Source organism: Phyllostomus discolor, chromosome 13, assembly GCF_004126475.2.
Source record: "Phyllostomus discolor isolate MPI-MPIP mPhyDis1 chromosome 13, mPhyDis1.pri.v3, whole genome shotgun sequence".
NCBI classification, from domain to species: domain Eukaryota; kingdom Metazoa; phylum Chordata; class Mammalia; order Chiroptera; family Phyllostomidae; genus Phyllostomus; species Phyllostomus discolor.
In genome coordinates, this window is record NC_040915.2 from 32,388,926 (window position 1) to 32,405,182 (window position 16,257).

A 16,257-nucleotide genomic window follows, 5' to 3' on the forward strand; every position below is an offset into this window, starting at 1 on the left:
CTGCCTCTTATATTGTAACTGGCCTTCTGTGACATTTTCCAGGGGCCACAACCGTATTTTTTTTTCTTTACACCAGAAGTCACAAATATAATGACCTATATTGGCCAAGCAGGGGTTTTGTGTAAGTGAAGCAGACTGGCTATAAAATCAAAAGGAGTAGTAAAATAATAATAGTAGTGATGATGATGATGATGATGAAGATGATACTACTACTACTACTACTAATAATAATAGTAGTAGTAGTAGAGTACTTGTGCCCAGCTAAAATTGCAAGTGACCTCCCAGGTCAGACTTTTGTCCCACAGCACCCTTGAGTCAACTTCTACCAATGACAGCGTCTTGCAAAACTGTAGACAGCATCACAACCAGGGTTTGACATCGACGTGGCCGAGATGCGGGAAACTTCCATCACCCCAGGATTCCTGGTGTTGTCCACTTATAGCCACACTCACTGTCCTCACACCCTCGCACCCCAGGAGCCCTTAACCTGTTGTCAGGTCTCTGTTTCCCTCATCTCATGGGTGTTGTGTAAAAGGAGCATGCAGCATGTAGCCCCCGGGGCTGGCTTTTCACCAAGCGTTCTTCTCCGGGATCCATCCTGATCGCTACAGGCCCCAGCGGCCCATCCCTTTTTCCTGCAGAGCAGTATTTCACGTCCTGGGTGTACCGGAGCGCTGTGTAACCGGTCTCCCATGGAAGTACATCTGGGTTCTTTCCAGTCTGGGCTGCTACCAATAAACATTCTGCTACAAACATTTGTGAGCAAATGTTTTTATTTCTCTGGGATAAATGCCCGGGAGGACAATTATTGAATTGTAAGGCAGTTGCACTTTTAGCTTTTAAAAAAAAATTTGCTAAACTATTTTCCAGCGTGGCTGCACCATCTTGTATCTGGGCCAGCAGTGTGTGAGTGCTCTGCTTTTGCTCCGTTGTTGCCAGTACTTCGTGTCGTTTTTATTATTATCATTATTATTTCAGCCATCCTGACAAGTCCATCATAATATCTCATAGTGGCTTTAATTTGCATTTATCTAATGGCTAATGATGTTGAATATCTTTTTAGTTGTTATTTGACCTTTGGGTGTTCTACTTGGTGCCATGTCACGTCACATCTTTTGTCTATTTCTAAATTGTATTGTGTGTGTTTCTACAATTAAGCTTTGGAAATATTTCTTTATTTTTAATATTTTCCCTCTCCCCAATATGTGGTTTCCAAATAGGTTCTCTCAGTCTGTAGATTGTTTTTTTATCCTTGTAACAAGATCATTTGCAGGGTAGTTTCTCACACCTTTTATGTTATATTATCACTTCCCTTCACTTCAATGTATGTTTTGACTTCACTTAGACCTACTTCTTTTACCAATGAATTATTTAGGAAAGTATTGTTTAGTTTTTAGGTGCTTGAGATTTTCTTCTCTTTCTGCTGTTGATTCAAGTTTGATTCCATTGTCGTACAAGAACACTGTGTGGTTTCAGTCCTTTTAAAATTGTCCGTGTCGGTTTCATGTTCCAGACTGTGGTGCGTCTGATGTGTTCTCCCCGGCCAGCCTGCTGTGGTTGGGAGGAATAGCCCATCAACACTGAAGAGACCCTGTTGGATGATGACGTTTGGGGGTGTCTTCTGTATCCTTCTTGATTTTCCATCTAGTTGTTTATTAATGTTCCGGACTTTAATTTTGAAACTTCCAAATATTGAAGATAATTATGAATTTGTTTATTTTTTACCTCAAAGTGTTATTTTTCCACATAGGCTGCAGCTCTGATTTTTTTAGTACATGCATGTTTAAAATTGCTACTTCTTCTTGGTGGATGGATCTTTTCATTATCATATAATGCCCCTCTGTTTCTGGTAGTTTTCTTTGCCTTGAAATCCACTTTGTCTAGTGTTAATATAGTCACTCCTGCTTTCATTGATTAACGTTTGATTATATACCTTTTTCATCAGTGTTACTCCCAACACGCTGACCTTGTTATATTTAAAGTGACTTCCACATTGTCAGATGGAGCTGGATCATATCTTTAAATCAGCTGCACAGATCTCTTTTTTGATTCATATATGCCTTGGATCACTTACATTTAATGTCATCATTGCTATTTTAGGACTTAAGTCTGACATCTTACTTTTTGTTTTCTGTTTGTTTTCTTGTTCTTTCTGTTTTCCATTTCACTGTTTTCACTTTTCTACTTTCCAGTCACTTACTGAACATTTTCTGAACTCCATTTCGATTTCTCCTGTAGTGGTTTTGAGTACATCTCTTTGGATAGTCTTTTTATGCATCTTATCACGGTTTACTGGTTTCATCATTTTAGCAGGTCAAATGACGTGTAGAAACTCCCTCCTCTATCTCCTTGTACCTTTCCTCATTTATAGTACAATTTCTTAAGTATGTCCTCTACCTACATTTAAAGCCTCATTGGACATTGTTATCATTTTTACTTCCACTATCAAAAATAATTTGGAAAATGTAAAGGAGAAAATCTCTTGTATTAACTTATTTTTTTTTGCTTGCCATAGTTTTCCCTTCCTGATGTTCCAAGATTGTTGCTTTTATTGTTTCCTCTCTGTTTCAGACAGCTGCTTTTTTTTAAACCGTTCTTTTAGACAGCTAATTTTCGAACTACTCTTTCTTCATCCAAGAATTTCTTGTTTTTGTCCTTTATTCTAGAAGGACATTTTTGCTGAATATAGGGTTCTGGGTGGAAAGATCTTTTCTTTCAGCAATTGAAAAATATTTTGCCATTTCCTGCTGGTGTCCATGGTCCTGACGAGTTATCTGTTTTCCTAGCGGATCACCTTCCCGTATAGATAATGTGTCAGTTCTCTCCCTGCTTTCATGGTTTCCTTTAAGTTTTCAGAGGTTTGACGGTGGGATGTCTTAATATGGATGTAGGCAGTTTGCTTAGCTTCTTGCATGTGTTGTTGTACATCTTTTGCAAATTCGGATGCATGTTGCTGGTGATTTAGCACTTTCTCAGCCCGCCTCTCTTCCTGCTTTCCTTCTGGGACTCTGATGATAGGAACACGAGGTCTTTTGTTATCGTTCTACACGTCCCGAAGGCTCTCTTCAATTTTTTCTTATTAGTCTGTTTCTTAATGTATTGTGCAGATTGGGCGATTTTCTTTGTTCAGTTTGGCAGGTTCCCTCATTCTTTCTTCTATCCCTCCATTCTGTTCTTGAGCCCATCTATTAAGTTTCTTAATTTTTTTTGGTTATTTTTTTTTCAGTTCTAAAATGTCCATTGAAATCTTCTTTCTATTTTCTACTTGTTTGCTGAAACTTTCCTTTTTCAATGAGATTTTTCTCGTTTCATTTGTTTTAATTTCATCCATAAATGCTCATTGAAGTATTTTTATAGCTGCTTTTAAATCTATTTCAAATAATTCTAACATCTTTGTCATCTCAGCACTGGCATCTATTAATTGTGTCTTTTTATATAGTTTGTGATCTTTCTAGTTGTTGGTAGGTGATTTTTTTAATTGAAATCTAAACATTCGGGTATTATGACATTCTGAGTCTTATTTAAATCATCTGTTCTGGCTGGTTTCTCCTGACACTGCTTTCAGGATAAGAGCTACCCCATCCCACCATTGCTGGGTTAGGAAAGAAGTCCAGGTTCCCCACTCCGTCTTGTCAACACCCAAGTGCAGGGTGCTCTTTGTTAGCAGCTGGGTGGGGTGGACATGGGAGTTCTGTCTCCTTACTGGGCTTCCGTGGATACCCCCTGGGTGGACGAGCTAGGAGCACCTTCATATTCCCCCCCACGTGGCATCTACCTACACCAACAACCGGTAACAGGGAGCAAAAGAACTCATGACCGTGGTGAGAGAGTGGAAGTCTTGACTCTCTACTGGGTCTCCCCCTCCAATGACAGCCTCACAGAGAAGAAGAGGGGGGCCTTGTCACTACCCAGCGGGGTGGAGGCCAGGCTTCCTGTGAGGGAGGGGACAGCCTCATAACTTCCGGGAAGGGATGGAAGTCCTGGATCCCTTGTTAGCCTTCTCTGAAATCACCGTGGTGGGGGCAGGGGTGCCTTACCGCTTCCCCAGCACCATGGAATTTAGGGTCCCCACCTGGCGTTTACTGTTGACGATGGAAGTGGGGCTACAGTTTTTTCCATGTTGTCTGGCTAGAGTGACGTGGTTGCCATCTAAATTTTTCTCTCTTGTTAGGCTGCCCCTTACACAGTGTTTTGACTGGAGGGAGCTAGCTCTTCTCAGAGCTTTTGTCGCCTGTGTCCATGGTGTTTTGGGGTCGCCAGTGTCATGAAGGACAAATCTGGGAGATCTGGTGGCCAAAAGAAATCCCAGGCACTCACCGCGGCATTGTTCCTTGGGGCTGAGGACCCTAGTTTCTCTGCCTCTTCTCTCCACCTTTCCGACTCTCCTCATGTTGGCTTTCCATGTGATGCCCAGGGCTTCCAGCTGAACTTACCGGGAGGAATAAGTGAAAGTGCATTCCGTCTCTCTGGGAGCGGAAGTTTCTACACAGCCCAGTTTTTAATGATCAGCTATAGAACCAGATTTTCGTATTTCCTGGTTTGTCTTTTTTGGTTGTTGTTAACATCGAAAAGTTTCAACCACAGGCAAGCTAAAAGCAAAAGACCTGTAGGCTAACAGTCTGTGTATTCTGCTCAGTTTCCTGGGAAATTAGCTTTTCCTGATTAAGATTTGTCATTTTTACCTCATTATACACACATTTCTATTGTTTGCCTGGCGGTGACATGGCCGACAAACTGAACTGCGGGGGGCACAGCCGGGAAAGGGGAATCGAGCAGGAAAAGGCCACCGGGCAGCCAAGTCAACCCCACAATGTCCGAACACAAACGTTACCCCACTTTATGACTAGGTAACAGGCCTTCAGGCTTTTCCAATAATCAGAGCATGACTTAAAAAATACAATAAAATTGCATACCCACATATGGAAAATCAGCCCGCTTTCCAAAGCATGATGCGGTCAGAAGAGAAAGGGCATCATGACTCAGGAACACTGAACACATTAAAAAGTAAAACCTCACTGTGAAGCAGGAGAGAGGAAAAGTATGGAATCCCCTCAAAACAACCAGTCATCCCCCCAAATCACTCGTGGCTCTCACTGTTGCTGCACAGCCTTATACAGCTTCAGCAGGTGCCAAGGATCTCCCTTTACTGGTCTGTAGTTCAAGTATCGAGGTTTATAACTAGAACGTTGAGTTTCAGGGATTTATTTTACCATCTTCCCCCTATCTCTCATACAGCTCTGTAAACTACTCAGCTAAGAGGAAAAAAAAGAAATTTAATCTTTCAGAAAAGAGAACAAAAAACTGCTTCCCATAGGCCAGTACCACACGCTAGCATCTGGGGAGCTTCATCCCAGTGCGTTTTACTGTTTACTAAAACTCTGTGAAGCAGATACTCTGAGTTCCTGCTTTCACTGATGGGGGACAGTGAGTCAGAAAGGACAGGAGTGCTTGTACAAGGGCTGCAGCTGGTCGGTGGCCACGCTGACTGGCATCCAGCCAGGACTTCCGTGGTCACGCTCTTGGCCAGCCCAAGACATGGATTCCAAAATGTGGAGATCCCATGTTGGAAGTGTAGGAAGATGGTTTCGGGCACTCAGAAATGCCGTTACTGTTAAGACACTTGAACTGACTCTGCCCAGAAGAGACTGCCATGCCAGCATTCACTGTTTGTGTCCCCTAAGCAGGCCCTGGGATCTTGACTGGTGACCCTCAAAGATACTTTAGACTCCCTGAGTCAGGAACGGTAGCTTCAAGGACATGATGGGCTTTTATATATAAGTGAGTGTGGCAGCAGCACAACTGTGCTTGGTGGTGTTTTCATTGCCAAACAAAATCCTCCGTGATTACAGGCAGTAGTTGACCCAAGTGTACAACTGTGGAAATGAGGAAGGTTCCTGAGATCAGGAGGGACCTCTTGGTGTGAAAAAACAGGGAGGGATTAACTTGACCTGCTGTCTTGGGACAGATGCCATCCGTGTTGTGTGCACGCAGGTTAGTCCTTTGCTATCCAAGGGCACCCTGCTGTGGTGTGGTGAATAACCAGAGGAGAGCAGGGGGGTTCAAAACCACAGATCTGCTCCCCAGGCAGGTCCTGGCACATCAAGGAGTCAGAGAGCAACAGTAGCCCAGAGAAAAAGCAGCACCCAGACTCTGAGTTGTATTTTCCATTTTAATTAAAATCCTTATTTGCCCATTCTGTCCACTCCCTGGTCCTGTGGCCCATGCTATTTTGCACGGCCTGTGAAATCAATCCGAGCCTGTCACTTGGAACGTGGAGGCATCTGAGCATTTCTGTCATGTTTGCTCGGCAGATGTCTGGCGCACACAGCCAGGCGCAGGGTGTCAGGCGACAGACTGCGGGGTCCCTGGGTGCCCGTTGACGGGGCAGAGAGGCCCCTTTCTATCAGCTTTCCCGTTGTAGCCGGCGCACTTCCCCGTTTTTAGTTCTGCGGCGGGTATCCAGCGTGGAGCAGGCCAGGCTGGTGAGGAGGCTGATGTGCCCGTTAGAGCTCTTGTCAGCAAGCTCTCCAGGTGGTAGATGATGAGGAAGAAGTGGCCAGGTGTGTCCAAGACACGGATCCGCAAAGGAGAGAAACCTGACTAGGAGTCTGCTGAAGGCTCATCACAGAAATCGGAGGAAGATTGTTTGCATGTCAAGAGTGCCTTATGCTCTCCTTCTCCGGAACCTGCCAGGCAATGTGATGTTAGCCAAATTGACTTGCTATCAATGCAAAGCGTCCACAGCATAAATTTATGCCTCGTATACTTTTATTTATTTTCTATATTTGCTTTCCCCAACTCTTCTACAGCAGAAAGAGAATGAAATTAAAGAAGGATAAAATCAGTTTTGCTTTCAACTGCTTCATGCTAAGATCTTGCATTAGAGCCACAGACTCTATCATGTCATCTGTGCGCGTATAGGGAAATCAAAAGATGACTTATTTTGCTATTACGTTTCCCTCTAAATCTGTTAAATTAAACAGCAAGGAAATTAATTTACTGTATCGAGTCCTTCTATTTAGGATGATTGTCTAAGTATACATGAAGCGTTTGCAAAAGAGATTAGGTGGCGCTGACCAAATTTGCCTTTTTATGTTGTTCTCGGAGTCAGAAGGGGAGTCAGAACTGAAGGCAGCCTTTTCTTCTAATCGCAGTGTGGGTTGTTTCCTCTGATGTCTTTAGGTGGCAACGTGACACGTGCCAACACTGAGGCCTGTCTTTCCTGAAAGCGTCCGCGCTCTGCCCGATCCGGAATAATGGACGTGAAGGACCGGCGGCACCGCTCTCTGACCCGGGGGCGGTGTGGCAAGGAGTGCCGCTACACCAGCTCCTCCCTGGACAGCGAGGACTGCCGCGTGCCCACGCAGAAGTCCTACAGCTCCAGCGAGACGCTGAAGGCCTATGACCACGACAGCAGGATGCACTACGGCAACCGGGTCACAGACCTCGTCCACCGGGAGTCAGACGAGTTTCCAAGGCAAGGTACGTGGAGCTGGCTCGCGGCTGTACGTTCTTGACTTGCGCTGTTGTGCATTGCTGACGACCGAGGCTGGTGAGAGTGGGAGCCAAGTGTGGCGCCATCGAGGGTTCTATCAGAGTTCAGTTGAAAACAACAGTCCCTTTTATCCACCCGCATCCAATGCCTGCGGGTATCCCAGAAGCGCTTCTTTGGTCCTGGACACTGCCTTCTTGGACGGTTCGATGGTTGGTTTTGGAGACACACCCTGGTGGTTTTTGACAGATGTCATTATAACAGCAGACCCTTGGCTCCACAGGGGGTCGATTTCTCTTGAATCATACTATTTTGATTTCACTGGGGAAGAAAATCTTTTTCTCCCAAGCACTAACAGCTGACCTTCTCTTCGTGTTCAATATCCGTAAGGCATTTGTTATCACCTGTCAAGGGTCGCTCTTGTGTGGACGTGTAGGTGAAGGCGGTATAGTTGCGCTGATTCCCTAGCTCGACATCTCGAACTTTGTGTTCCAGCCTTGCTGGGTGCGTGGTTTGCATGAACGGCTCAGCAAAGTTACAGGGGAAGGCACAGAAATACAGTCAGTGCGCTGGGCAGGGCCACTCTGCCAGTGCCAAGGGTCAAGGCCCTGCCTGCCCTGTTGTTGCATTACTGACGCTCTGTTTCTTGTTCCAGCAAATGTTGCAACTGATTTCATTCCTCATGAGATACCTTAGATTGTGCCCTAGTCTGTTTGGACTGCTATAACAAAACGCCATATACTGGTGGCTTATATACAACAGACATTTATTTTGCACATTCCTGGAGGTTGGGAAGTCCACAGTGAAGGTGCGGGCCGATCTGGTGTCTGGTGAAGGCTCTCTTTCTGGTTCGTGGACCGCTGTCTGTTCCTGGGTCCTCACACAGCTGAAGAGGGGAGGGGGCTCTCTGGGGCCTCTTTTGTTAAGTCGATGAACCCATTCATGAGGACTCCACCCTTATGGCCTCATTACCTCCCAAAGGCCCGCCTCTAAATACTGAAGGGATCAGGTTTTAATCTAAGAATGTGGAGGGTCCCAAACTTGCAGTCTGTAGCAGCTTGGAATTCCATTCCTGGTTTCTTAGCTTCCTTCAATTGCTTTATTTTTCTTTATTTCTTAGAAAACACACACATATATATTTATTCCAGCAGTTTTTTCTTAAAAAATGTATTTTCATGTGCTCCCCGTTTAGCCTAGCTCCATCTTTTATATTTAGCAAAATAGTCCAAAAAATCATCTAAGAAACAGAAAACATTTTGTTTCCATTGCAAATTACAGACCCTTGCAAGATACAGTTTTTATTTAATCTTCGCTCTTATTTTTGGAGTTATTTTCACGTGAATGAGACACATCTCAAACAGGGGGAGGGTTGCTTGAAAATGTCTTTGATCTGTGAGTGACGCCGACACGTGTTTCACTTCCCGTTCTCACCCGATGCTAAAGTGCATGTAGTGGGAATTGGAGAGAAATACGCGAAGAGTTACAGCTTAATTAATTAAGGGAGTGCTCGAATTTCCAATGTGAAAAACTATGACACCTTTCCCTTATTTCCAAGAGCATCGCTAGCCCAAGACGCAGACATCCTGAAAGGTGATGCACATTCACCACAGTTGAAAGCCTTTTGTTTGCTGCTGTAGTTTTGGTTTCATCGAGGGTGTTGCTGCATACATTTTGTTTCCGGTGGTCGGTGCTGAGATGCAGGCTCTTATTCCTAAGTCTCATTAAAGGTACATGCTGGCTTCTGCCTCCTTGTGCACCGAACTGTGGACCCCAGATTATTGTCAAATTGTGAATGGGCCTGTCACCTTTTCCCTAATTTAATATGTGCATAAAGTGAAACCAAGTGCTTGGATTTTTATTTTCAAATATACCTTCATTCCTCCTGTTTAATCTTCTCCCTCTCCATCGATAATAATGGGAGTTGCTTGGCCATATCACACTCGGAGCTTTGCAATTAACAATTCACACATGCCGTGTGTTGTTATCAAGCCCATATTTGTTTGTGTAATGTGTTTGCATGAATTAAAAACTGTGCAGGCCAGAAGTAAAAATGAGAAGGCATTGGAAAGTATTTGCATATGCAAGTGCAACTCCTTCTGAAGACATCTATGAATTTATGCATGGAAATGTAGTCAGAGTCTGAGTGGATCTACTTTGATGGGTTCTAAAATTGAACTCCGCAGGAAGTAAATAAGCACGTATTTAAGGAGAGGGGGAACAGGAGATACAATCTGGCAAGCAACGCATTCACCAGGAAACTTAGCCACTACCGAGAGGGTTAAAATAAATTTTACACTCGGTAATAACAATAATTTTTTTAAAATGTCATGCGTTTCCCATTTTGTTTTCTTAGTCATGAAATCAAAGAGCAGGATCATCTCAGTACTTATTAGCCTAGAGGTACATTAGCAAGGATCACAGTGTGATCGTCTCCTGTGGTATTCTTATTTAAAACCCAAGACACTGATTATAAAACAAACACGCTTCTCACATACAAGCAAGTTTGGCAAACACAGTTGGATGGCTCTCCAGATGCTCCGAGTGGAAAGGAACCGCCGGCCGATGAAGTGATATGGGGCCAGGGTCAGACCTTGTCCAGTTTTCCCAGCTGGCCAGCTGCAAGTTATCAAACGTGGGAGGCTGCCAGGTCCCAGCAGGAGCGACGAGAAGCTTCTAGAAGCTCCTGTCAAATTAGGCCGCCTTTGCTGGCTTTCCACACACAGTCCCCCTCTGCTGCCTTCCACTGTGGGCCTCTTAAGCGGAGACAATGCAAATTACCTGTCTGACCTCTATTATGCGGGACCCTCCTGCTGTGAAGGGATAAAACTGCTGACCTTAGTCTGTGGCCACTGGAGTAATTAGTAATTAGTTAATGACTAATCCTGCAATAAATGGCATGCTAGTGGTCGGAGTGTTAATGCACCTGACAAAAGTGACCAGCGGTCTGAGTTGTGATCAGACCCAGACCCAACCCAACCCGAGAAATAAATAGATGCCACTTGGAAGCATGTAGGTCGGCCAAGTTCCCAGGCAAGTTGTATAAGCCTGTTTGTTCTTTTGGACTCTGAAGTTAGGGTGCAGAGCAGTGGGATATACAAGACAGACTGCCGCGTCTTAGGAGCCTAAGTTAGCCTTGAACTCTGTTTTTGCATACTTGGGTGCTTTATGTGCATCCCCAGGATTAGCACACAGCATTCAGATGCATTGAACAACAGTAACAATAACCAAGGAATGGTGGCTAATACTGGGATACACTCTCTACCTGTCAGGCGCTGGTCTAGGCATTTTGCTTGTATCAACTCCATCAGCGTTCACACCAGCGCTGTGAGATGCGAACTATTGTTACTCCCATTTTTATGGGTGAGGAGACTGAGGCACGGAGAGGTTAAATGAATCTTCCAAGGTCACAAACTTAGGAAGAGGTGGAGCCTTGAAACATGGATTCAAGGGCCATGTTTGAAACAGTGTTTCCTCACCTCCCCAGCGCACACATAAAGAAATGAAAAGTAGTTGTTAAAGCCTCAGTCAAAAGGCTCAGGAAGGTTTGTGCAGTTCAGTTTGTAAACGTATTAGGGACCAACCCCTTTAAACCTTTCTGACTAGCATAGGAGCTGGAGTCAGTAGTGTGGATTGAACAGATGATGAGGACTATCACCAGCCCCATTGATCTGTACTCCCGTCCTCACCCGCTTTCCCCCATTCCCATAGCTACCTGGGCCCCCGAAAGCCTTTCCAGCCGCACTCCCTCCACGCCAGCCCCACTGCAGGAGCAAGTTCCTGCTGCCCAGATACGCACCTGGCTGTCAGCGCCGGCTCTCTGCCCTCCCCGCCAGCCGTCGCCTTTCTGCACAACCCCTCAGCCTGGAACACTAACCAAGAAAGGTGTCCCTATCTAAATGATATTGCTCAGGTAAGCAGAACTGACTGGTTTCCCTGCCAGCCAAAGCCCAGTGGGCCAGAGAGTTCAGCCAGGCTTCTCATTCCTCAAAAAGCCCTTCTTCCCAGTTAGTCGTGCAAGTCTCTTGAGAGGGGGGCCAAGATTGAATTCTTGCTCCGCACCTCAGGCTGGCTATCCGGGTCAAGGTTGAAGAAAGAACTGGGGGAAGATTGGATTTTTTGAACACACACCTCCATCACTTCTCTCAACTGGTTCTCACGCAGAAATAATTTTCAGCAGCCCTTCCCTGTGCTTTCGAAATACACAAACACATACACACATATACATATCAGGCTCGGTTTGATTTTGGGACTTCATGAGCTATTTCTCATTCCCGTGATCTTTAAAAGAATGTGAGCAATATTTTTTGCTCTGTGTAATTTGTTCAAAGCATCAATTTAACCCTATGTAAATGAGTGGAAGACTGATGAACAACTAGCAAGCTACAATGTTCCCTGCATTGATTCAACTGATGTGCGTAATAATTGTTGACATGCTTTGAAACCTTGTGAGCATTTCTGTCTACTGCCATTGTTGTCAAATAGTTATTTGTTTTTACGGCACCGGCACCCGAAGCAACAGTTAGAAAGACTTTATTTTGAAAAATGCCAATCCTTTAATTAACCTACAAAGAACAACTTTTAGAGTTGAGTGACGTTCAAGAGTTTGCGTGGTCAGTACTTGGAAGGCTGAAAAGTATCTTGAGAAGATTGCTTTGGAATTATTCTCCTCCTCTAGGTAGGACTTTTGTTCATATCTCAACTGAGAATACATGGTGTTTCTTAGTCTTTGGCTGTGTGGTTGCTTTTTTAAAAAAATCTTTAGAAAAAGAGACTCTACAATCTTTCAGTGTAATATGGTTTGTTGCCTTCTTGCTGGCTAACTCAAATCCATGTTGCTTTGTAGGAGAGGCATATGGGAGAGTAGTTAAGAAGCAGACCCAAAGGTAAATTGTGCCGCGAACTTGATTGAATTCTAGAGCATAGACTCTCTAAGACTCATTTTCTTCAGCTGTAAAAGTTCCTGCCAATATAGTTCTTGGGATAATTTCTGTCGATTAGGTGTTTATCACTCTGTGAACATTGTCTTTCTTTTAACACATACCAAATAAGTGCTAGCAGTTATAATTATTGTCATTTTAATCCCATTTCCGGCAAAATTGAAGGTCAGTTCCCCTATCCTCATAATGCTGTGTGCAAGAGAATTATTTTTCCCTTTGGATTTGTTTCCTATGACTTGCAAAATTCTGATGTCTTCAAACCCTGAATTTCTCCTCCAGTTGTTGACAGAGTGTGTTGGCTCCCCACGCACCATACCTTTGGCTCCCGAGATGAACATAACTCACACATTATTTCCCTATTTTTAGAAAGGAATGAAAGATGCCATCTCGCAGCTGTCAGCTCGTGCCGACCCACTGTAACGGAGTTGCTAGTCAGACAGTTTTACAAGTTAAAAAGAAAAAATTGGAAAAATGCTCTGAGATAGTGCCATTGGATACAATTTTTTAAGAGATGTGCCTTTTACAGCATGCGATTAAATGCAAGTTTTTAAGAATGGGTTTAATTAAGAGAAGACTATGCATGTAATCTCTGAATGAAAATTAATCCATTCTTACCACTTAACACATAATACATTGAGGTCTGTGTTACTTAATTTCATCTGGATTGTCATTGTTGATGCTCACTGCCCTTCTAGGATTACCTCTGTAGTTTTCAATAACCATGGCCATTGGGTACCAGTCTTTCTGTTTGCCCACGCCTTGTCCTTCACATGCTTTGAATTCTGCATTCAATTGTGGGTCTAACTTTCTTTGAATCATCTTCCTTTGCCTGCTCTTCTCTGGTAGTCATTCTCTAATTTTCCCCATAGTCCTCTATACTTTCTTCTCCATGGCATTTTCTTTGAAACGATCTTGTCCTTATAACTTCAGCATTCCCTGTTTCTACTTCTCAAGATTATTTCAGTGACAAGTGCAAGTGAGATAATAATATGCCAAATGAGGTTAGCTAATGCAAAAATAAGAGGCTTTGTCACATCACTGGGGAACCTAGCAACACATCTGGCCTCGCGCTCAACATCTCTTATTTTCCCCTTCTTTTTATTTGGCTTCACTCTCTAAAAGATCTGTTTGCAGACGTCTGTTCATAACCACACTCCCGCATTCTCTTTCCTCGGTAACATTATTGCAAAGAGTTCTGTTTGTTTTTTTGTTTTCCCAATCTTGAGCAGAACATTCCCAAGGAAAATTAGCATGGGCCTGGTATGGACATACGACAATGTCTCTGTCCATCACTCTGACTTTAGGTGGCCATGCCTTGGACTTAGTTAGGCTTACCCTGTGCCTGGAGATAGCTTTTGGTGAGCAGCCAGTGGAATGGATTCCCCACAGGAAAGAAAAGTGCTCACATCAGAAGTAGGTAAGGAATACGGATTTGATAACGGACGCCCCCATCCCTAGTGATGATGGAATCTGAGATAGGTGTGGTCCTTTCACGCTCCACTTCTACTTTCCTACTGCCCTTGGAGTATTTCTTGTTAGATAACCAAGAAGCAAGCATAATTTTCTTTTCCTCAAAATATGTTTCCATGTATTATTTCCCAGCTTTTGGGAAAGGTATGGCAGCTCTTGCTTTTTAGGTAGACTCTGCCAGCCTATCTTTCTTTTCTTGATTTTTTTATCGCTGTTCACCAAAGCACAACCATTATTCTCTCTTAATTTATCTCATTTCCAATTTTCACACTCCATGAGAAACTGCCAACTTTTTTTCACCATTTAAATTGCCTCCTCTCCTAAGTCTTCCTCAGCATATTTTTCATATAATGAAGTCTTAGGTTTTTAAAGCACTGCTCTGTGCTTGACTCTTTATTCAAACTAATTCATAAATATCTGGGGAGTACTCGTGGGAAAACTGTGTCATGGGACACAACAGGGAATAAGGCAAAAGTGGTCTGTGGCCTCCCAAAGCTTGGTAATCCCAGAGAGGGCAGATATAATAGACATGTAACTAGGTGCAGTGTGAGAAATAAGAAGAACAGGAAAATACTGGATAGTCTGGAGAGACATGGAACCTACAGTTGCACATTAAAGGTGTCAGAAAGTGTGACATCCTTTCACACATGTGAGGAACGAGGAGGAGTCGGGAGATCAAACACGCAAGAAAGAGCATTCAAGCAAAAGGTATAGTTTGCGGCGGTGGGCAAAGTAGGTTAACAGTTGTGAGCACGAAAGAAATAGAGCTTATTTTTGTATTATTATTTATGAATTATTCTATTATTTTCCATTTGAACAACTGGTTGCCTGCTTTTGTCCACTCCTGTATGCAAAGGTCCAGAGGTGACACAGCTCGGTTGTCCCCAGAAGTTCAGGTTAGCCAAATGTGGCATGGGGGCAGGCGACCTAGAGTGCTAGGGGGAGAAACTGGGTCATGGGAGCAGCGCAGGGAGATAGTATTGGGTGTGGTTTACGGAGCATGTCCCTGGCAGATAAGCGGTCAGTCAGTTGAGTTAGGGGGTTGTCTGTCATCCAGGCGAGGGAGTGTTGTCACCTGAACTGGGGTGCTGGGGATGGCTTGAGACAAGTTGGACACCAGAGATTGTTGACTTTTTAGGAGCCGGTAAACGTGGAGGTAGATAGATTGTTCTGGAATTTTTCTGCATCGACTGCTTTCCTTTCCTGCAAAAAGATTATTGCCTTTCTGATGCTGAATTTCCTTAAAAAGCCAGGAGAGGTCAATGCTTGTAAATAACCCCTTAAGTGGAATTGTACAGATTCTTAGGTCAAATCCTCCTGGAATGGTGACGTAAGCCTGAATATAAAAATGTGTTGTTACAAGAATTTGCAGTTTCTCAACTTCGTTAGGTGCTGGCCTATGTGAAGAGTAGTACCAGCGACTGAACACCTCATATGGGTCCATGGCGAGGAAAATATAGGAAATAATTGTGTTTCATCCACCACTTCTCTATGTGACCATAACACCTAGTTCATTTTCTGTCAGTGGCTAAATAAATTAGGGACTCATACCTTCATAGCAGGTATGAATGTGTGTGTGTGTAAGAGAGAGAGAGAACACAAGTGAGTAGGTATTGTATTCCTGCCAATTGACATGTTGACTTGTAAAGCTGAGGATATTTAGAAGGTGGAATTTGGCTTTTTGGCAACTAATGGGGAAAGCAAAGTAGGGGAGAGAAGAGGATTCAAGGATACTGCTGAAACTTGGGGTTGTGAAAACTGAGTAAATGTTCGTGATAATAACCAGGGTTTGAAACAAAGGTTGAGCTGCTTTGTGAGTTAAGATAGTATGTGTAACTATAGACCTTCTGAATTCGAGGTGCCTTTGTGCCATGCATGTAAAGATATCTAATAGGCAGCTGGATGTACAGTTCTGAAATTCTAGAAAGGGAGGCATCAGCAGAGTCGAGACAGAGGAATTGATAGCTAATAAGTTCATAGGAATTAGTGTGATCATCAGAGGGAAATGTATAAGGAAAAGAAATAAGGAGCTCCCATGGGAACACAGGTAATCAATGAACAGGAAAAGGAAGAAAATACTTCAATGAGAGTGGATAGAAAGCAACCTTACTTTCTTTACATGGTCTACTCAGTCAGCCAGGACTTGACTCCGCATTCAAAGCATAAATAAATAAAACATCAGTTTTATTTTCAAAGTCACTCCTCAGAATTGGCTTCCTTTTCATTCCTAAATCAGTGGTCACAAAGTTAATGCACACAGATGACACTTGGCTCTGAAGTGTGTTTTGTTTGGCTTCCAGATTGCTTTGGAAAATGTGAGGAGAGTGCCTGCAGCCAGCCTGTTCACATTTCAGTTTG

At 43.7% G+C, this 16,257-nt stretch overlaps 1 protein-coding gene across 1 annotated transcript in view; it reads left to right on the top strand.

The window, feature by feature from the left end:
* The window catches only part of TENM2 (teneurin transmembrane protein 2), a 1,103,034-nt gene that overhangs the window by 253,129 nt on the left and 833,648 nt on the right, over positions 1-16,257 (top strand). The window contains exon 3 of the mRNA XM_028528771.2: positions 7,183-7,482. Coding sequence (XP_028384572.1) covers positions 7,257-7,482 — 226 coding nt within the window. The 5' untranslated portion in view covers positions 7,183-7,256. The remainder of the gene's footprint in view (positions 1-7,182; positions 7,483-16,257) is intronic.